General features: G+C 47.2%; 1 protein-coding gene across 1 annotated transcript in view; it reads right to left on the reverse strand.

The window, feature by feature from the left end:
• Positions 1-4106: 4106 nt before the first annotated feature.
• The window catches only part of IFFO2 (intermediate filament family orphan 2), a 33540-nt gene continuing 15477 nt past the window's right edge, over positions 4107-22169 (reverse strand). The window contains exons 2-9 of the mRNA XM_042477993.1: positions 17184-17244; positions 16576-16671; positions 14132-14272; positions 12728-12867; positions 10306-10426; positions 8513-8605; positions 8098-8228; positions 4107-7448 (exon numbers count right to left, since the gene is read on the reverse strand). Coding sequence (XP_042333927.1) covers positions 7343-7448; positions 8098-8228; positions 8513-8605; positions 10306-10426; positions 12728-12867; positions 14132-14272; positions 16576-16671; positions 17184-17244 — 889 coding nt within the window. The 3' untranslated portion in view covers positions 4107-7342. The remainder of the gene's footprint in view (positions 7449-8097; positions 8229-8512; positions 8606-10305; positions 10427-12727; positions 12868-14131; positions 14273-16575; positions 16672-17183; positions 17245-22169) is intronic.

A 22169-nucleotide genomic window follows, 5' to 3' on the forward strand; every position in this document is an offset into this window, starting at 1 on the left:
GCATGGGTTGCACCATTTGCAAAAAGAGGGAGGCTATTATTATTAATATTATTATTGCAAATTTTCACCCCCCCCCCAATGGCTTTTGCATTTAATAATATTGATTTTTATTAACCTGGATTAATTCCCCCACGTTCAGAGATCAGCCTCAGCCATAAAAACGTCGCTATTGCTTATATTAGGGTTCCTCCCCTCCAAAAGAGGCTCAAATGGTTTGCTCCAGGCTTCATGGGTCATAAAAGGGGGCGGGAGCCGCCTCGGCCAATCAGAACTCTCCTCGCCCCCGCGGCTGTCCAATCAGGAGCCTCTCCGGCTCCAGGTGAGAGCCTTCGTCGAGGGATTTAAAGGGACACTGTCCCTCCAAAAGTAAAGATTGCAAAGCCACAAATTGCAGGGATGCCTTGCTGGAGCCAAGCAAAAGGCACAATATATATATATATGATGCAAGGCTTTGGGGTGCTATTGTGCTTTGCAGTTCTCCCCCCCAAAAAAGGTGCACGTTAAATACAAGATTGCGAGGGGAGGAAAAACATAGACCCACTTGGAGGTGCATCTGCACTGTAGAAATGATGCAGTTTGGGACCACTTTGACCATCCTGGCTCCATCCCACAGGCATCCTGGGATTTGTAGTTTGGTGGCACGTATTAAATTCTGCATTTGGAGACATGCATCAACTCTGTGGTGCAATTCATGTGCAGTTCTACCCCATAGAACCCCAGGATTTGTAGTTTTGTGACACAAATTAACCCAAAGGTGCAGTTTGTGTGTAGATGTACTTTGTAGGAATTTGTGGCTTTGTGACATGCATTAACTCCGCGGTGCAACCAATGTGCAGCTCTTGACCCCATAGAACCCGACTAGGATTTGTAGTTTTGTGACATACGTTTATTTTGTGTGCAAGTGTAGAATCCTGGGATCTATATTTTGGAGACATAGCCTTGTGGAAGATGGAGGCCGGTGGGATGTCTAGTCCTCCAGCCGCTGTTTTCCTTGACTCCACGGAATTCAAGCAGAAAGGTCTTCTCCAATTCTGAAACTCAGGAACCCAAGGGGCTTCTTTATCCTCTGGATATTGTCAGACTCCAACTCCCATCAGCCCCAGAGGCCCAAAGATACTTCCTGACAGTAAGGGCTGTTCGACAGTGGAACAAACTCCCCCGGAGTGTAGTGGAGTCTCCTTCCTTGGAGGTCTTTAAGCAGAGGCTGGATGGCCATCTGTCAATGGGGATGCTTTGATTTGGATTTCCTGCATGGCAGAATAAAGGGGTTGGACTGGATCAAGGCCCTTGGGGTCTCTTCCAACTCTATGATTCTATGATACCTGGAAGGTGACTTGTTCCATTTCTGATTTAAACCCAGGTGGTTCAAACCCTCGGTCGGCCATGGAAACCCATTGGAGTGACTCTTCCCTAAGCCTTATGAGCAACCGTTACCAACCTTTGGTCCTCCAGATGTTTGGGGTTTCGACTCCCAGAATTCCCAACTGAAGTCCAAAACATCTGGAGGACCTAAGTTTGGGGACTGTTGCCTTAAAAGCAAGATGATGGCAAACCTCTTTTTGGAAAACCTGGGCAAGAAAACCCTCTACAAGATGGTGGCCAAAAGTCGACTTGAAGGCATGCAACCTTTCCAGAGGATCTCAGGCCGCCATTTTGTACCGACCCATTTGCAAACTCAACCATTGTAGTAGTAGTAGTAGTAGTAGTAATAAATTCCAGGGGATCCCACCGTATTTTGAAGCGCATCTTCCTTTGCAAGGAAACCCAATGGTGCCAAGAGAAAAGAGAGACCGAGGCAGAGACTTTTCCGTCACCAGGAAGTCTGGCATTTATTGTTCAGGGCTCTTTCCCTTCCTTGCCTCTAAAACCCGTTTTCCCCACCAACAAGCTTCAGGGGCATCCCTGGTTTCACAGAGAAGCCTGTTTGGTTTGTGTCTGAAGGAAAGAAGCGAAGGGAGAGCCAAGGCCCCAAGGAGAACCATTCCTCGGCCAAAGGGCCTTGGAGCGCTGGAACCAGAACCTCAAGAGGAGGACCTTGCGCAGGGCAGGAGGGCAAGGCAGGGAGCCGGTCCCCTTCTCCAAAAAGGGAATTTGGGGTGCAACAGATCTTGGGGTGGCCTTCGAGGCAAATGGACATTCGGAGGAACAAGGAGGGGATCACAGCTCCTGCTGTGGACCCAAAATGGATGGAAGGAAGGAAGGAGTGGGGAGTAAGAGAAAAGGAAGGAAGGAAGGAAGGAAGGAAGGAAGGAAGGAAGGAAATGCTCTTCTGGCACAAGCTCCAGAAATGGTTCACCCTTGGGACCTTCTCTCCTGACAACAGGGCAAATAACATTAAATCTGGTTAAATCCCCCACCCCCGGAAAGGATGCTAATATACAGAATATAAAGCACAATATGTACAACAATGCAGTCGACTCTTCCATCCCCGCTCTTGTTAGGTAGACCATTATTATTATGTTTTGCGAGTGGGAAAGAAATACTGACGTGACTTTTGTTGTGGATCTTGGGTCACTCCCTTCCTGACCCCTCTCCCACCCGCCTCCTAAACTGAACCACAAACTGAACCACGTGCCCCAGACTTTGCACATTGCTTCTAAGGACTTGCGTGGACCACGGATGCTCCCCCAAACATTTCGCTGCATTAACAACCAAGTAGCCCTTTCGACACAGAGCCATTCCCTACCCATGCAACTCCGGCAACACAATCTTTCAGAGCCACCCTTACCCCAAAACAAGGTACCGTACTGAAAGATGTCTACAAACAAGTCTGGCAAAACGTGGCTAAATAAGAAACATGGCTAGCCCATAGAAGCTTTTCACAGCCCCCAACAACTCCTCCGTCCCCCTTCGGTTCCTAAAAAGTCTCTCCAAGGGAAAGAAGGATGAGTAAGGCTCAGGCATGAGCATCTTCTTTGAAACACAAGAGCATTTACACCTTGCCTCGTCTTCTCCAAAACAGACCAGATTTGCAAAGGAGATGATTACAACGTTCAAAGCCAGGCGCAAATGCGGACAAACAGAGCCTCAAAGTGGTTCTTCCTGGGCAATCTGTGCCAAGATCGGCCTTCTGCCTTCTCCGACATAAAAATGCCAAAGTCAGCAAGGGATGGAGCTCAGGTCTTGGCAGGCTGCGCTTTTCCAAGTTCACCTTTGCAAGCCATCCGAAAAAAGCAGCCTTAAAAATGTGTTGGGAAGGCAAGCTTGTCTTTTTGGACCTCTCCAAATTTTGCAACGGGATAACTATGGGTTAAGAGAAGAGGAGCGGTTCGGACACCTTGGAGTGACTCCTCTTCAAGACAGACCCAACAATTGAGTTATTTGATATAGCCTGATATTTGGGTATCTAGACCTCATAGTCTAGTTGGCTTATCCCAGCTTATTGGGGTTTTCTGTCCCGTCTCTGTAGGAAAGAGGTGTCCTTCCACCTTCTTTTGAGGTCCAGGGGCATGTTGTTGCCCGAGGCAAAGAACAAAACGGAGCCCACCTTCCATTACAGGTATCAAAAGCCAACCGGACCAATATCTAAGTTGGAGCCAAGGACAGGAAGGCAACCTTAGCTGCTGATCTTCCCATCTACAGTACTACCTGAGATGCAACTAAAGGGTATTTTTACTACTCGAGTTTGGACTTTCTTGTCCAAGCCCAGCACAGGCTCAAAAGCACAAAGCCGGGCAAAACCGTATTAAAACTGCCGATGGAGAAATAAAAGATAAACTAAAATACAGGGCATGGCACTCGATGCTCTTTGGAAGGCACTGGTGAAAAAGAAGGATAAAGCAAAGCAGTGGAAGAATAAGGCTCCCTTCGCAGGCCTCCCTCGTTCAGATTCTCATTTGCCAAACGCTCCCAGGCAAAACAGTCTTTGTCAGAAACAAAATAAAAAGGCCTTTGCTTCCATTTATAACCGTCCTTCCACTCCGAAAACATGCAAGAGATGGCTGGAAGCGCAGGAGGACTTTGATTTAATTCCCCTGTCCTCCTGTTCTGCCAAAACTGCATTTGATCTCTCATATATATATGTGTGTGTGTGTGTGTGTGTGTGTGTGTGTGTGTGTGTGTGTGTGTACATATATATATATATATATATATGTGTGTGTGTGTGTGTGAGCTCAATCCCCAGCTGAATACTAGATCCCTATCTCTGTCTTTTAGGTCCCAAATGGAAGCTACGCAGGGGAACGCGCGCCTTTGCTTCTTGAATAATGTATCTGGAGCAACGGGGAAAAGGAAAAGGAAGAGGCTTGCCACGCCTTTGCGCTCTGGCGGGAAGCAAAACATTTGGGGGGCTCCAAATTCCTGGCGTTTGCTTCCCCCCAAAACCGTGCCAAACAATTGTTTAGATGTCTCAATTTAACATTACTCTTAAAACATTGCCTTGACTTTCAGGAGCACACACTTAAGGCAAGGCAATTGGGTTAATTTGGTTTCCGATTTGCCTTGGAAACCCATTTTTAGGGCAACAGGACGGTCACTGTTTTGGAGCGACCACGAAACGGGGCGACGGGCCTAAGGTTGTGGTTCTTTGGATGGTTTGTTGGACTTAGTTGTTTTAAAACATGCATCCGCAAAACAGGCCGGTCCGTTTACGGCGGCCCATTTTCATACAAAACCCCATTTTGCGTAGGAAGAATCTGACCAAGGGTCATCCCCTTCGCTGACCAGCCAAGAAATGCTGTTTGCTTAGAGAGGAATAAAATAAAACCCTTAAAAACCCACAAGGAAACAGACCTGTTCCCCTCCAATTGTTTAAGTATTGTTTCTTTTGTTTAAAAGTGTCAATATGACACTGCCTCGCAAAAACAAAATGAAGTATTTACAGCTTTACAGGAGTCCAAAAACAAGGAAAAGAGGTTGTTGAATTATGCCCAGCATTTCCGCACAAGCTTTTTAAAGCTGGGCCTTGTTTCAGATGGACTAAAACGCCAAACAAAAACCCCGACGGACCGACCGCTGTCCGATTAAAAGTCAGCAGCATCGACGGAAAGAAAGACTGTACAAAGGCTACGCTGGACCTCATTCGCTAACTAACCCTACATTCCCTTATACAAAAGAAAACCTCATGTTGAAAAAGTTAAATACAGATTTGGATACATTAGAAAAAGACATCACCATCTTGACCATCATTACTCTATGCTCTACCTTTACTCTTATGCTTCTACCCATATGTAAAATGGCTCTCCTACGTAGTAAGTGCCACCGAGTTATAACTAAACGGTGAACTGTTTTGCTAAGAGGCCCTTTGTATCTGTTGGCTGTGCCCCCAACCCACAACTGCAACCGTACAAGAATCAACCCACCGCCACCGGTACCTAAACCCACCCTTTCTATCCTAACATGCTACTCATTAAAAGCAAACACACCGAACCATGCTCCTGCGTCTAAAAGGCAAAGAAATTTGGCAGCGGCGCAACGGGAAGGCCGCAAAAACTGCGCAGTTTCTCTGCCGCCCAAAACACTAAGACATGTCAGAATACGCTTTTCAATGCTAAATGACTAAATAACGGAATAAAGCTTCTAACCGGAGATAAGCAGCAACAAATGGGAGTTTTGAGCAGCAAAATCGGGACAAACGCAAAGGGTCCACTTTGACATTGCATTGCTTTGCAAGTGAGGTGTGTGTGTGTGTGGGTTGTGAGGCTCCACTTTCAATCCCAAAGTCATCTGGACGGCAAGTCCAGAAACCCCAAACATGCTCTGTCTAAGCAAGGCTGACATGAGATGCTTGGTAGGCCTTTCACAACAAGGTCCATTTGCAGAGCCTTCCATTCCAGCCCATTTCAAACCATTAACAAACCATCTGAAGGAGAGACATGTTGTGTCCCATACACACACACCTCACCTAACTTCCCCAAAAGCATCTTTACAGCCTATCTAGCCGGAGTGGCCGGCAACCTTACCTGGACACAGCCACCGTTTTTCAGGGGACCAGAAAGCACCCCTGTGCCAATAGTGGCAAATAAATGCTCAGGGTTCAAGCCATGAGCGCATGGGTGGGCTAACATGGCTGAAAAGGTGATGCTTCCCCGCCCCACTAGAGATAACACAACACAACTGTGCCTCAGTTTCAATACTCCAGGGTTTAAAGTAACAACAACAATCCTCAATGCAGACTTTAGCTCCAACCGAAAAGCAGACCCAGCACCAGAGCAACATTTGAAGATCTCTAGGACTTTGCTCCGTACCAAGAAGGGTCCACAAGCCCAAGAAATCTCTGTCTGTGTGTCTTGAGATGGAGGTCTCCACATCAGCGCACCCTGAGAGTGTCGCCTGCTCACCCCAGTTGTGCCAACGCTCACCCCCAAGTGCCATTTTAACCTGCCAGTGTCCCTCCTGCCCCAAAGCTTAAGGAAGCAGTGCAAAAGTACAACTCTCCCTTAGTGGTTTACAGATATGTATCAGAGGAGGGGGGGAAACCCCCAACCCTCAATTGGATGGCTAAAAAAGGAAGGAAACCAAGAACCGAAGGATCTATGGGAACCTAATATTGCAGCAGAAGGGCCCTCCCCTTGAAAAAATGAGGTGTGCAAAGCGAACGCTCAGCTCTCTTTCCAGACGCGGAAACCCAGCGGCGGCCAAACGTTCTGGAGAAATAAGGCGAGCGCTTTGCTTTTTTTCCGTGCGTGGGTTTGTTTGTTTGCATAGTAATTTTAAAAAGGGCTCTCGTAACCCCGACCTATATTTATGTTACCACCCTACCGATATGTCTCTGTTCTCTTGCCCTGCCACCAAGCTTTGTGGAATTATGGACACCGGTAGAAAAGGTTTCGCACCCACCTCCCCAGGGATGCTTGCGAGGCACCTGGGTTTGAAAGATCCCCGTACAAATGCGCCACTGAGGGATTAACATGGGGGATGATGGGCTTTACAAATGTCGCTCAGGCAGACATCTTGGCCTCCTTGTCTCCAAACCGGGCGATATTGGCTACTTGCTCTGTCCAGCCAGCAGTCCTTTCGGTTCTTTTTGCAGCAACTGGTTCTTCTGCGGCCAGAAATCTGATTATTATTATTATTATAATAGAAAAAGCAGTATATATATATATATTGTTCTGGTGGAGCTCAAAGTGGCTCAGCTTGGGGCAAAGGCACAATTAAAACACCATTTGTTTCCCACACATTTGTCCACAGTAGATTATTAAAACAGCACCAGTCCTTGGATGGGGCAAAGAAACAATGCGCCATGGCCGAGTCCCCGGAAACTCTCGGCAAGGGCTTCAGAGTCTTTGCTCTCCATCGTTCACGCTCTCTCTTGTTTTTCAGTCCTTCTTTCCTTCCCTTTTTCCCTCTCCCTTTTTTTTTTTGATTTTCATTTTTTGCCTGAACGTTCTGCCTCTTTTTGTCATCAGCTGACCATGGGCTCCACGTCTGCTTCTCGGTCGAACTCGTCTTGAATCTCGTCCGTGTTTCCTGAGTCGCTGCTGGCTAATGAACTGGGAGATGGAGAATTTCTGCGGATGCACGAAAAAGAAGGGACGGTTAGGGCCTGGTGGGCAAAAGGCAATTTTCTAGTGCAGGTAAAAAACAGCAGTGAAAAGAGACAATGTGGCACACTGGTTTGAGCGCTGGACTAGGACTCTTTAAAATTGCCATGGCTTCATCCTATGGAATCCTTGGATTTGTAAATTAAGGGGAAGCATTTAGAATCCTGAGCCAGAGAATACTAGCGTCTTGCCACACCACAAATGCTGGTGTTCCAAGGATGCTGCCATGGCAGTTAAAGTGGCATCGTAGGGGTATAATCACAAAATGTAACAGGGTCCCAGGGTTCAAATCCCCGCTCAGCCATGGAAGCACACTTGGGCAAGTCACCCTCTCTCAGCCTCAGAGGAAGATCATGGCAAACCTCCTCCTAAATCAATCTGGACAAGAAAACCCGACTGGAGAAAGCAAAGTGTAGTAGACTGAATGTCGGACTAGGACTCTGGGAAACTAGTATTTGAATCCCTGCTTGGCTTTCTTTCCCCAACTGCTTGTTGGTTCCAAGGTGTCTGATACCTTTGTCTTAGTTCATATCACCCTCCCAAGATCTCTCTCCAGAACGCTCTGCTTCACTGGAAGCCATGTTTCCGGAGGAGCAGAGCATCACCCCCAGATTACCTTTCAGCCGAGCCTTTGATGAGCCGCCGGCAGGTCTCCATCTGCACATCCAGGCCCCGCTTCATGCTGCACATTTCCATGTATTCGTGGAGGTGGCGGTTCATGTCGCTCTTGGCTGTAGCCAGCTCCAGCTGCGCAAAACCAGGAGAGGGAGCCATTAATGTGAGCGCTGGCCCTCAATGTTTAAGCAGTGAAACATTGAAAAGCCCATCACGTTCATTAGGAACCTTCTGTCCACTCTCATGACCCTTTGTCACTGGCCATGCAGAGTGGGGCCTCTGGCACTCGAGTCCAAGGTATCTGGAGGACCATGCATCACCCCAAAATGGAGGTTCAGTGCCTGCCCTTGGTTAAAACAGTCAAGACACACAGTTCTTTGAAAGAGGAGCCCAGTCTTTTTCTTTCCTTTGCTTACCTCAATCTGCCCTATCGTTTCTTGGTATTCTTTGTCTCTTGTTTTGAAGAAAGATTCTGTTTCATGGATCAAGTTGCCCAGGTTTTCCTCTTGCTAAAAAACAGAAAGAAAACACACACATTAGGATGGAATGAGGGATGGTATCTGTGAAAACGCAGGTGACCGTCTAGCTCTGAGACACGCAACGGGGCAGATATGACCCACTGCCACAAATATTCAGCACACCATGTTCACGTTTAAGATCATCCTTCCAAGATCCTTTGGACTCTGTCGTCTTCAGAAGAAGAAAATTTCCAGCCATTATTGGACTAATGGAAGCCTCAAGTCTAGATGAGGAGCCAGAGGTCTAGAGAGAATGAACTAGGCAAGCGCCTCCCGGAGTCAATTAGCCTTTATTCCCGATCTCCATCTACAAGGCAAATCTACCCTTTCGTTGTGTAATTTTCAGTTAGAAGGGATTTAAGCCTCTTAAAACCGTTGGAGTGGCAGCCTGGTAGGTCTGAAGTCTGTAATACTCCAATGATAGCTGTACTTTTCTCTCTCTTACACTCATATACACACACACACATACACAGGGCACAGATGTATGCAAATAATCTGCTGCTAATTCCAGCCCGCCACGAAACTACTTTATCGCTGGAGCCTGGCAGCTCACAGAAGACAGAAAGACCCCACATTTTGCAGCCTTAGCACTTTGTCGTAATCTCTCGCCATTTCAGTCCCAAGAGGCAAAAATGAATACCAGGCAAAGCTCAGATCAGGGTAGCACCACAGTGGCTTTGCCATTGAAGAAATGGGCCAGCCATTTCTATGTATTGACACACACACACACACCTGTGTCAAGGTATTGTGCAGGCCAGGAAGGAAAGCAATAAAAGGTGGACCTCACAAGAGCTACTCCAAGATTCAGAATTCAAAGCTATAGCTGTGTTAGTCTGTACAATCAGTATCTAGAGGTATCTTGCAGCATCTCTGAGACTAACTGGAAGGAACAACTTGTAGACTTAAGCCTAGGAAAGCTCATGCTGCAACCTTCTTTCTCTCAGTTAGCTTCAAAGGGTCTGCAAGATCTCTCCAAGATTCAGAGTTTGCTTGGTTTTGTATGTTTCATGTGCATTTATTAAAATAGGAGTACCTTTTGGAAAGGAGGAGCAAAAACACAGATTTTAAAGAATGCCTTTGGCTTGCAATCATTTGATTTCTCTTTGGCTGTTTAACATGTTTTCCTCTGCGGCAGCTGTCAACATTTGAAAAGCCAGATTGCTTTAAAGGATCCATACTGCCTTGAGGGCCTTTGACCGTTAATAAGGATATACATATTTTAACTGAATAAATAGCTGGTGTCTGCTCGGTAAGATTAGACAAGTTACACAGCAAAGAACAATGCATGCATTGCCATTGGGACAAGAAACATGTAGTTATTGTGTTACAGGGAGGACAAGATGGAGCCAGTATCGGAATCACAAAGCTTAAAATCTGTGTTTGCTATTTACTGTTTACTTACAGAGCAATATCAAAAATGGAAGAGTCTTCCAAGCCAAGGAGCAAGCTAACCGCCCCATCTCTGCAAATGCAGCCTTGCTTTATGTTCCAAATGGAGGGGATGTGCCAAAATGTGAACTTTGCTAAAGCCTTTTGAGAATCTGGCTTGATGCTGCGGATTAGAATTAAATCCGTTTTAACAACCTCAAAGACTCAAGAACTTGTTTCTGGGGAGGAAAGGTGAAGTCCCTTTGGCCAGAGCGTCCACAGAACGGCCACTAAGTTGTGCTTTGAAAGGATCCGGAACTCACCTCTCCCTGGAGCTCAATGCTCGGGTTGCAGTTGGTAAAGTCTTCCCAGAGAAGCAAAGTGTCTTCGTTCTCCTCCCATGTCAGACTGTCACAGTCGTCATCAAAATCAAAGGTCTCGCGCCTGTTGGAAGAAAGATGTTTGCACTGAAAGGCCTTGCTCTTAGAGCATTTGATGGACTCTTGTCAACATCCCCACCAACCAGAGAGTACAGTGGTCCCTCCACATTTGCTGGGGTTAGGGGTGAAGGACCCCCGTGAATGTGGAAAAAACACAAATATAAACTCTCTGGGGATCTCCAGGTTCTCCAGTGCACCTCTGTGGCCAACATCTGCCAGAGGTTGACCACAGAATCATGTTGGAGGACCTACAGATGCCAAGAGAAGTGTTTTCTCCAGGAACATCTAAGTTGTCCAGCACAACTCTATGGCCAATCTCTGGCAGAGTTACACTGGAGGACCCAGAGATTCCTAGAGTGAACAGATTAATCAAAGCTGCCAATGGCAAAAGCCGCAAATGTGGAGAGCTGACAGTATTTGTATCCAGAGATTCTGAGAGAGCTTTTTCTTAAGGGGAAGCACTCCATTTTGGCACAAAATCTCGACATCAACTGAAATCAACAGTTAAATGTTTCCCCTCCAGGTGGCACTAAATGTTAAGCCAATGGTTTTCCACTCATGCTTTCCTGTCTGAAAACCCAAAGCAATCCTGTTTCAAAGATAGGCAGAGCTTCCTAACCACTTGTGCTCACTGCTTTGTGCACATGTGTCCCAGGTTGTCCTCTATCCATTTCAGGCCTTGATGCCTACGCAAGGGAAACAACGCAACTCTCTTCCTCCATTGTGGATACTGTATGTGCCTTCAAGTCATTTCAGACATAGAGAAGGCTGAAGACCTTGCAAAACTATAAATCACAGGATTCCACCTGTGGTGTCAAACTGCATTATTTCTACAGTGCCGACGCATCCCCTGTTAGCTAGTAACTACTACTCTGTGTGTGTGTGTGTGTGTGTGTGTGTGTGTGTGTGTGTTGCATGCCTTGAAGTTGCTTCCGAATTATGATGACCCTAAAGCAAACCTATCATGGGATTTCCTTGGCAAGATTTGCTCAGAGCAGGTTTGCTATTGCTTTCCTGAGGCTGAGTGTGTGTGACTTGCCAAAAGTCAACTACTATGGCAGTGCAAAAGGTAGAAAAACCAACACCCTTCACTCGACTAATTGATGTAAAGCCAACAAATACTCTAGGAAACTTGGAGGTTTGTCCCAGTCCAGAATGGAAAACGTTAAGTCTCGGATTCCCATTCAAAAAGCAAACAGGACAGAGGCTTGAGAGGAGCAAATAGCAAAAGCTCTAGCGTGTTTTGAATCCGCCCGAGTGCAAGGGCTACTTGAGCCCCAGAGTCTCACAATGGAAGGCATTCTTGCCTCCTGAGTTCATTTCCTTCCCAGCAGACAGCAGGAAGTCGAGGTCAATGCTTATCTCACAATGAAAAGGACCAGAACTTGGCAGGAGCCACGAAGAGGCAGCGTGGGAGTTCATGCCGGCTTCCCAAATCTGCTGGGCAAGTGGTCGAGACATTCTGGGATTCTGTGAAACCTTTATTAAGGATCCCTGTCTCACCATCACCCTTCACACTGGCTGGGATTCAATTGGTGACAAAAGCATGTGTAAGTGTCCCTTATGCATGCAATGTACTTTGCCAGGCACTATGGGTTGACAGTCACTTCTTCCCTCCCAGTGACCTTACCTTAAAGCCACCCCACAAGGCCCTTCTGTACTTCATGGCAAACAAGAAGCACAGAAGCATCTAGCCTCATAGCCAGAAGCAAACTCATGACATCAGTGCTGATGATGGGATCATCATTCATCCGGCTGCCAAGGAGGCAGCCAAACACTTCTCTCCTCCTGCCTGCTTGCTGTGAACACAGAATGGCCATGCAAGGCAGCTCAAGGGCTTTAAGTCAGGGGAAGGGTATATGACTCAGTGTTGCATAAATTCATATGCTATGGGGATGTTGGATAGAAGCCACAGTCACTCACTGACACAGGGATGCCATTGTGAAATCTTCGTTTTGGCCTGACCCGGCATCCTACGAAGCACAGATCTAGCAGGAGCCAAGCTTTCTCTGGCTCCAAGTGAGTTTCGGAAGTGTGGAGGTGCCCTGAGCTTCCCACCCCATCCTAGCAGAAACAAGAATTACCCAAAGCAAGCAGATCTACAGGGGAGTTATTTTGATTTGCAAAGGTTTACAGCCACAGAATCCCGCTCGCCTCAGTGAAGCACATGAGCCAGTTTGGCATGGGATGCATGCGCTTCTCCTTCTGCCCCAGGGGGCATGGGACACGACATTTCCTCCCTGGGACCAGAGCCAAAGAAAACCAAGACCCCCCCCCCTTTCCCCAAGTCTCTGAAAACACTCACAGCTGATTGAACATCCTCTTCATCTCATCCGTGATGTTCAGCGAACTGACTTCGTCGTCGGAGAAGCGGGCGTTGTCAGCGTCCTGCTCCGAGAGATCGTCATCCGACAAGAGTTTTCGCTCTTTCTTCTTGGCCGCCACCTTAAATCAGAAAGAAGGGCAGTGACTAGGGAGGTCAGGCAGAGCCACTGAGCTGAGAAGGAGCAGAAGTAAGAAAGGACAGGGATGAAGAGAACGTCAGAGGATTCCCACCTGCAATGATATGAGTGCACCAGTGACAACTCACCCCCAGGTTCAGGAAGCCATATGTGGATAATGGTGGTGGAAGACAGGGAGACAGGAAAGCAAACTGAGATGGCACACAGCAAAAGCAAGCGGCTAGCGCTTTGAGACAGGGATACGCCTCGGTGGCAGAGCCGTTTGGACTACAGCCAGCCATGCGAAGGCTAGCAGGGTGAGGCATAAGCAGCTGGAGGCGCTCAGGGTGGCAAGCTGGAGAGTGGCACTTTTCCTGGCCCTCCGCTAACTGTCACAGAGAGGACTAGGCTGTGCAGTTACAGCTTGCCCAAAGGAGCCCAATTTCACCCAAAAGCAGCATTAGTTGGTTGAAAGAGGGTGCTATGCAGACAAAAGTTGGGGAGAAGTTACTAGGGGACTCAAGAAAGGAGACTCAGTACCCAATTCCATAAGGGGGGGAAAAGAAAAGGAAAAAAACCTGATTAACTTTCACAACTGTTGAATACACTTCCCTAACTGTAAGCAGATAGCAGTAAAAGTATACCTGAGTAAATCAGTGTAAGCTCTTGGACTCTTTGCTGGCCTTAGCTTTATTAGCTTAAAAGCTGTATACAACTCTCTCTGGACTGAATGAATTCACAGCAGTCAGGGGCAACAATAACCACAAAGGGGGGGGGGGTGACAAGGCCCCTTACGGAGAGACAGCTGGCCTCCTGGTCACTGCCTACCAGTCTCCTTAAGACCATCTAACTGCTCAGTTTTATCTCATCTCCCCCAGGATCTGGAAAGATCTGGAGGATTGAAGCCAAGTGGACCTGGCAAGACTTTTTCCATATTTGTGTCACAAGAGGACAGGGTGGCTCTTATGACTTCTTTGAAGGCTTCCTCTAAGAGACTGAGCTCTTTGTGCTCCTCTGAGCGCATGTGATCTTGGGTGAGACGGCAACTGCGCAGATGCAGGAACTCACCGTGGGCAGGATCACACGCTCCCACTTGGGCTACTTTGAAGTGGGATATCACCCAGAGATGCCACTCAACACCAGACCCAGATTTCACGAGTGGTAATTCTGCCCTGGCAACTCCAGATCCAAAACACCACTGTGCTGCCTCTCCTTCTCTCTCCCTCCCTAACACAGCCATGTTTCTTGACAGGACGGGGCCGAATCACCTGGAATATCTTGGAAACGTCCTCGGAGTTGCGCTGCTGTGCTACATCGCACAGCTTGGCTGTGATATCGATTCGCCGGCAGATGTCCATGTCCACTTTCATGGCTTTCTCTTGGATCTTTGTGTCCAGGTCTGTCATAGGCTGCAGGAAGGATAGCAGTGGATTATCTTCCATTAATACAGTTTGAGAGTAGAGAAGGAGGAGAAGAGATACCTTACAGTATCTCCGTCAACGCAGATCACGCCAGATGCTGCCTTGTTCTCCAAGGATGGGAAAGCATCCAAGGAGAGGAGATGCAGCATTTGGGATGGGGGGGTCAAATCCCTGGTTTTTAACAAGTTCAGGTGATCAGGAAAGAACCATCAACCCAAACTTTCACACTGATAATCCCATTATTCTAGGGACCTATATGTAAAACGCCTACAGCTCAAGTCCCCCAGAAAAAGTCCATGTGGGAGGCAGTTTCAGCCTTAAGCAGAAAGGCAGTACTTAACGTCAAAAACTCCTTCTAGGAGCATTATACTAAACATTAATTCTTTTTTACAAGATCATATACCTGAATTCTAACTACCTTTCAGAAAAGCAGGAGAAGGGTTCTGACACATTCTATGCCTTCAGTCAGACACTAATGTGGTTTTTAAAATGGCAGCTTAAATTCTAGGAGATGAGATTTCAGTTGGAGGAGATTGAAATCCTTGCAATTGTCCAAATAATCGTGTGCAGATTTCTACTCCCTAGACAGACCTAGTTCAGCAAAAATAAACAAGAGGTACAGAAGCAGACGTACATTGCCAAAATATTCTGAGTTTGTACCAAGGTTTTCCCCCCAGTACTGTTTGCCTTTCAAAATCCCCAAAGTTTACCTACAGTATGAAAAAATGCCCCAAATCAAACATTGTTTCTTGTGTATGCAGTCCTGGTAGAGACAATGCAATGCTTTCTATATGATATAGATGCAGTATTTTGGAATGAAGTCTCCAGAAAGATTCACTCCAAAAAGTAATCTAAAGAAGCCTTTCTTCTACAAACCTTCCGCCCCAAAATACTCACACTGCTCTCCATATACTTAATCTATTCTCCAGTTAGTGCAGTCTAGACAAAGCATGCATTTTTCTACGTACTTCTTCCAGACGGTGCTTTGACTTTATTACAAAAGCTTATCTTTGTATGAGCCCAGAGTATTTATTTAAAACTCCTCAGATTTTACAGTCCTTAACCATGCCAGGTTCAATTACAAAGACAGAGAATTATGGACTGTGTGTTTACAGCATGTAAATGGTTACAAGATGTGTGGTTTAATGGGACTGAGATCCTACCACCCTTTGCCCAGTCTCGCTGCCCTTATGGAGTTCGGTCACAACCTTCTTTTGGAACACAGTCTTCACAACAAAGAGAGAGTAGAGATTTTGCACCCAACTAATATGTTCTTTGGAGCCTGGATTTGAGGCTGTATGCCCCAAGCAGGGCAGGGGCAGAGGGACATTCACATACACACAAACCTGGGCCTTTCCAAGGGTTTGCAGAACTCTCTTGTTTTCAGTGGCAAGAAGCTGGGGTAAAACGTTTCAGAGCAATGTCTGAAGTCGCCCCTTGAAATGAAAAATGCACTGCAAAGCAGAAAGGGGAGGAAGGAAGGAAGGACCAGGAATAACTTTGTTGTCAAACCAGGGGACAAAAACATACAAAGGAGACTCCAGAAAGGCATCTGGAGCCCCTCAGGCAATTCCTCCATGTTTTGGGGCAACCCTGAAGTAATGTGGACCCAGGAGGGACCTTTTTGGAAATAAGAAGTGAAAAGAAGTGGCTTCTCATCCCTTCTGCCAGTTGGGCCTAGACTACCCTTCTCTCAAGAGCTGACTTTCCAAAGCAGCCCATCCTCTCCTAAAGCCTCTCCCTAAAACGGCGTTTGCAGCTCCGAATCCACACACTGTGTTTCCATGTGGCTTTGATACACAGAAATGCCAGGGCTGGAGCTAAGCAACCCAGCAAACTGGATGTCAACTGGAGCTTCTCAAAGATGAAGTTGAAGGGAGCCTTTGAATTTTGTTTCTGACTGGCAGTACCTTGCCAACGGTGCCCTTCAGGTAAAGGGCTAAGCCTTTACCTAAAGGAGGCGAGGACTGCCCACTGCATTCTTTCAGAGGCTGCCGCTGAGGGGACCTGGTTGGTGTGGAAAGCATTTGGAGGTCGAGGTTATGTAAAGCGGCAAGTTAATGCATCTGCACAGACCAGCCGGGAAAGCAAGGAGAGGGAAGGGTTGGTCTGATGCATTAGATCATACCAGGCAGCCATCAGGCGCTGGGCAAGCAGCACTCGCTGACATCGTAACTTTTTCATTAATGAAGCTGTGAAGATGACTTTAAAAGATATATATATATATATATATCTCAAATAAAACACAAAGGCAGCTGGGCCAGGCAACACTCAGCTTGCCAGGTACTTACGTCACTCATCAGACCCTTGAAGACAACCAGCTCCGCTTTTAGCCTCTCAATCTTCTCGTTTAACTCTTCCTGCAGAGCCTCCGCTTCTTGCGCTTCCTAAGGATACATGGCACAGAAATGGTGGAAGCGAAGGGAAAGGATGGTATACTTTGGGGAGGGGGGGGGGAAGGTTTCAAGATTCGATCCAAAAGGCGGGAAGCAAATTTAATTGTATGTAAAGTGGAAACTCCTTGAAATCACTTTTCAGCCTTCTCCTGGCCCTAAAACAGCTTGGCCAGGAGCCCTTTGGGGACAAATGTTGTATTCTGGGTGTTGCTCACCCCTGCTATTAAGCCAAGTACTTACAGACTGTCTGGCAGCAACAGTCACTTTTAACCTTCCCATAATTTTAAGTAAAGTCTCAAAAATGAGCATATGGGTGAGCTTTGGGTGTCAGAGGCTAATGCCAGCTCCAAATCTGACCTTTCAGAACAGTCAGAAGTCAAAACACTAGCGGCCAAGGAAACCAAACAGGAGCCAGCAAGATTCAAAATGAAGACGCTGAAAGCTGCGGGGTCACCGGCATCCTCATAGGGAGCATAGGCATATGAGTACTATTTAAAACGTACCTCCTGCAGTGTCTCCACCATCGATTCTAAATTCATCCGCTTGCCCAGCTCCTCCTCCCATCTAGAAAAAAAGGAATTACAGAATTGCTATTAGGTAAAAGACAGAGATTAGTAAAAGAAATGTACGTGTCTTCAGGAGTAAGTAACACTTAACAGATAGCTCTGCTTTACTGGTTCCCAAAAGAGCTTTCCACAATGCTACCCATGATTTTTCCCAAGGCCAGGTTTTTACAAAGCCTACCAATGTTTCCGTTATCTCTCCATCCCACATGAAGATCAAAATGCTCCCTGAAGCCTAATTATAAGAAGATACGAAACGGAAGTTACAAATGCTTCCCAGTTCAGTTGGCCGACCTAAGAAGGTGACCAGGCAGAAAGACATTTTAAAAATGCAATAGCAACCCATGCTAATTCAGACAAAATTATGAAAGGAGCCGAGCTGTTCCAGCACCAGAGAAACACATGTGCTGCTAGAGACAAAGCTCTTTGCCAAGCTTTCACATTGCCAAAGAAATCTGGCGATATGCGTATGTTTCTCATCCAACCACATCCCACTGAATGGCTTCCAAAAGTGGCTTCTGTGAGGAGTGAACATTAACAAGTCGCAAATGGGACGCACTGAGAACCCAGCCGCATGCCAAGCGGATCATCTCCTATGGGAACAACAAAGGCAGCAGCTGTTGGGCTGTCACTTTCGCCCCTAATCCTCGGCAACCCGCACCTGAGCGAGAGAGGAACGCGTGCGTGCCACTGGCGCACTGCAACGCAAGATGGCTGTTGTGGACACTTTTATGACCACAAGACAAGACTCTGCATGAGGTGAACCCCACCCTTCGCCCAGAAAGGAACTGCAGACTTGAGCAGAAAGAGGTCCAGGGAGAATTATTTTGGGCCTCGCTTTTTACCACCCGCTGTTTATAGGACCTGGAATCTGCTTGTGGCATCCAATGTTTTTAGACTTCAACTCTAGTGACCCAACTTGCATGGAGGTCACTGACCACATGTGTATTTATACACAAGGAAAAGTGTCCCTGTCCCCAAGTCCTGTCTCATCTACAGATCTGTAGAAAAACAGACAGAAGTGCAAATCTGTCACCCTCTTGCCAATTCCTTCCTCCGAAAGACAGCCTACAACACCTGGGATTCCTTGGCAGTCCTCCATCCAAGTACTAACCAGGGCTGGCCTTACTTAGCTCCCTAGAACAGATTGGATCTAGCGCATTTGGGGGATTTAGAAGCATAAATAGGCTCAGGGACAGACAAAGTACCTCCACATCGGGCCAGACTGCTTGTCCACCTAACCTACTAACATACTACTATCACACACATGTCATATATATAATCATACTCATACATGCCCAGCCTTTCATCCAGCATGCTCAAAATGAGACAAACAGCTCTCCTAATCTTAAAGTAACCCTATTGGGTAGATCTGGTTGAGTATGCCTGCCCCAAAGTTACTCAGTAGCTTTCGTGGCCCATGTCTGTTTGTGTCTGGATCCCCCGATTCCTGGTCGAACCCCCTAAGAAATACACCACACACCAGCAGTGCCAACGTCCTGCAGCATGAGACCAAATTAGGCTGGAATGAGAAGGCCAAATGCAATGAGGTGCCTTTCTCAGTACTTGAGTCATTGTGACTGAGTGCCAAAAAAACTATATGACAAAACCACTGCCTTAGCATAGCCTGTGGGCCGCTTGCTAACCTCACTCACATTTTACAGCGAGTGATCAAACCCAGTAACTTGACTTTATGGGGTGGGAAGAGGATCCAGCTTGGCCAAACTGTATTGTGTAGGGGACGATGCAGGCTCTGAAGTGACAAAGTCAAGCCATATGTGCCCCGTGTGGAGATGTGGCTATTTAAAGAGCAATGCAAAGCCCCAGTGCTTTCAGCTGCAAGTTTGGCCCAGCCAGGGAAGCAATTTTTATCAGACGATGACTGTGTTTGAATGCCAGCCAGCCACTGCATTCCGCTAATGGAAAGTCAGGGTTCCCCGGCGTAAGTCATTTATATGGCTTTGATTGTCTCTCCCATGACACTGATTAATTCCATGCAAGTCTGGCCTCAACACATTCAGAAACCAAAGCATCTTATCCCACTGGTATAAACCAGCGCCCACAGTTGGGAGCGATCTGACACACAAACCCAAACCAAGATTCACATGCTAGAACAGGGAAGACTGGAGAACAACACACACTGAGGAACATATCCACAGACAAAGGCTGGTTTACCATGGGCAAATGGTCACAGCTATGGATCAGACTGAAGCATCCCAAGCTAAACATAGGTACATGTTCCAGAAATGCTCACAGCTATGCTCTGACCCAGTGCTTATCAGGTTCTCTGATATGGGGAGATGGCATTTGTCTCCCCCCGCCCAATGTGCCAGGGACTGGCATCAGGTTTATGCCCACTGGGTTCAAATGCTTCTTTCTTTCCTGGAAATTTATGAGGGAGCCCATGGTTCAAGGACTGGCACTGCTTCAGGGACCCCCTCTTTTGAATAGTCCTGCTCTTTCCTATGAATGCCAAAATCTGTGCAATGGAATAATAAAATCCAGATCTTCTGGAGAGGTCCTTCTCTCTGTCCCACCAACTTCTCAGGCTTGTTTGGTGGGATCTTCATGGTGGATATGTCTCCCAGACTTTGGGACTCCTTCCCCAAAGAGGCCAGGATGGCTCTGTCTTTGCTCTCTTTCCACCAGCAAGTTAAAACATCCTTATGCTATCGGGCTTTTAGAAACTCATGTGCATTTTTATGATGTTACTGCTTTTAACTCCATGGATAGGAGGAGGAAGAGGAACCCAAAAAGAGAGAGAGATGGGACTGTGTCTCTGTGAGGATGGCTCTGTAAAGTCTAGTTCGCCTGCTTCCTTTGCCAAGAGAGCTGCCAAGGATGCAGGTTTCAGCTGTCCTAAAGCGATGTGTGACTTTGAAGGGAGAGGTTCACGGAAGAAGCGCTGCCGTGAAGGAGATGAAGAGGTGCTGAGCCAGCAATTTGCCATCACTCGCATTTCCTTCCCTTGCTGCCACAGGAGTGGAGGAAAATGCCTGAGCATCCCTGTAGCAACAAGGGCATGGGAGGCTGCCATTTTGCTGGTAGGCCTCTGGTGGGAAGAGCGCCAGAGGGCTGGGGGGGGGCAGTGCAAAACGGCACCCTCCCGATGCAGCGGACAGCTGCTCCTCTCCCCAGTCGGAGATTTTTCTTGGCTCAACCCTCCGTTCCCACAATGTCCAGCTGCAGCCAAAGCAGGAGAATCAGCGCCGGAGCAAGAAACACTGCCAAGCAGGATTTACAGACGGGGGGAATATGCCATTAGCAGCCCGAATCGCAGGCTACTGGGATTATTTTTAAATACAGTCTCGATTCCAAAATATGTAAACGCAGAGTGTGAGCTAAGCTCCTTCCTCTCGGTGAAAAGTGTTTTGGCTACCGTCAAGGTTCACATGCTCACTGTTATAGTTACTGGAAACGGACAGATTGAGCCGAAGTGAGGAATCCCAGCCTTCTCTTTCCATCTGCAATCCTGCATTCCAAGTATCTTCCGTCACCAGCAGCCTCAGACCGCCTCCGATGCCTCCAATGGCATTATGCTTCTCCCAACGCTGCTTGGGAGGAGAAAGGAAGATGGAGGGGCAGACACTTCCCAGAGACAACAGAAGGATAGTTACTGTATTACACATGAAGGTAACAAAGCAAGAGGCAGCAGGACTGACAAAAGCCGTGTTGACTCTAGAGGTGAGTCAGAGGTTTGAAGCGCGTCCTTCAGCCTTAGAAAAATATGAAGTCACAACCAAGAGAAAGCAGAGCCCTGACGGCAGAAGTTTTGGAAAGGTGCACATTATGTCAATGTTTACCTAGATCGGGATTATCCCTAAGCCATCGCTTCTCTTTGAACTAGCCTGAAACTCTCCCTGTTTGAATCCACCAAGACAGCAGAGGATTCCCGTGTGGGGTGGGGACATGCTGCATCACCATTTTTAAGCATGTTTATTTGCTTCAGTAGGAGTCTAGGGAGAGTAGAATTAATACGACTTGGATGGGTGGACAATACTATCTGGGGCCAGACGTTTCAAAATTTCAATGTATTATCGGCTGTAGCGCTCCACTTCTGATACCAGATTTTACATTATCAAGGCGGGGATGATTTCCCAGGATTTAGGACAATTTGGGGTTTGTGCGTACCAAATGGTCAAGGCAAGCTGAACCACTCTTGAATTCATCTTGGACTTGGTGCACCACTGCAAAACTTTATACAGTCCTGATCTCAAGGGCACCACAAATGCCCTTGAAAAAGCATGCCACCTACTAAATGAAATGAATGACCCATTTTGCAAGAACAGCATGTATAAGAATGCAATAACTGATGTCTTTCTTCATCCAAACATACAGTGATAACACCTCCTTTTGCCGATCCCTTCTATGAGACGTATCTGAGGTATTCTCTCACTAGCTCCACCAGTGAAGACAAAAAGAACAAAGCGCATCAGGTGCCACATCCACACATCTCCACCCGGGTGGTTCCCTCCCCGCCTTGCCGTCACGGCCGGAGACACGTTCCTCCACTTGCTGCCCTATGGCAACCCTACCTGTTCTATCATTTCAGATCTCTTGACGCCAATGCTTTTCCCAAGCTATACCTGACCCGCAGGGTGGGGCCCACTGTTTGCAAATGTTGGCCAGAGATTTGACGTTTCACATGCTCCGACAGAACCAGCGTACGCTCTTGGATATTACTCACAGCAGCCTCATGCGCCGGTCTGCAGGAACATGTCCGTTAATCCACCTCCCAAAGTCTACTGAGAAACCTTCTTCAAGGCTTGCCATCCACTGTGTCAACTGTTGTGGCATCTGCCAAAGAACGTCAGCTGAAATCCGACCCCCATGAGATCACATCTTTTGAGTCTACGGATCTCATTTGATAAAAGGATACTACTGTTTAGAAACTATGGCCTGTTACAGACTGCCAAAATAAAGCTG

Source organism: Sceloporus undulatus, chromosome 7, assembly GCF_019175285.1.
Source record: "Sceloporus undulatus isolate JIND9_A2432 ecotype Alabama chromosome 7, SceUnd_v1.1, whole genome shotgun sequence".
Taxonomy (NCBI): domain Eukaryota; kingdom Metazoa; phylum Chordata; class Lepidosauria; order Squamata; family Phrynosomatidae; genus Sceloporus; species Sceloporus undulatus.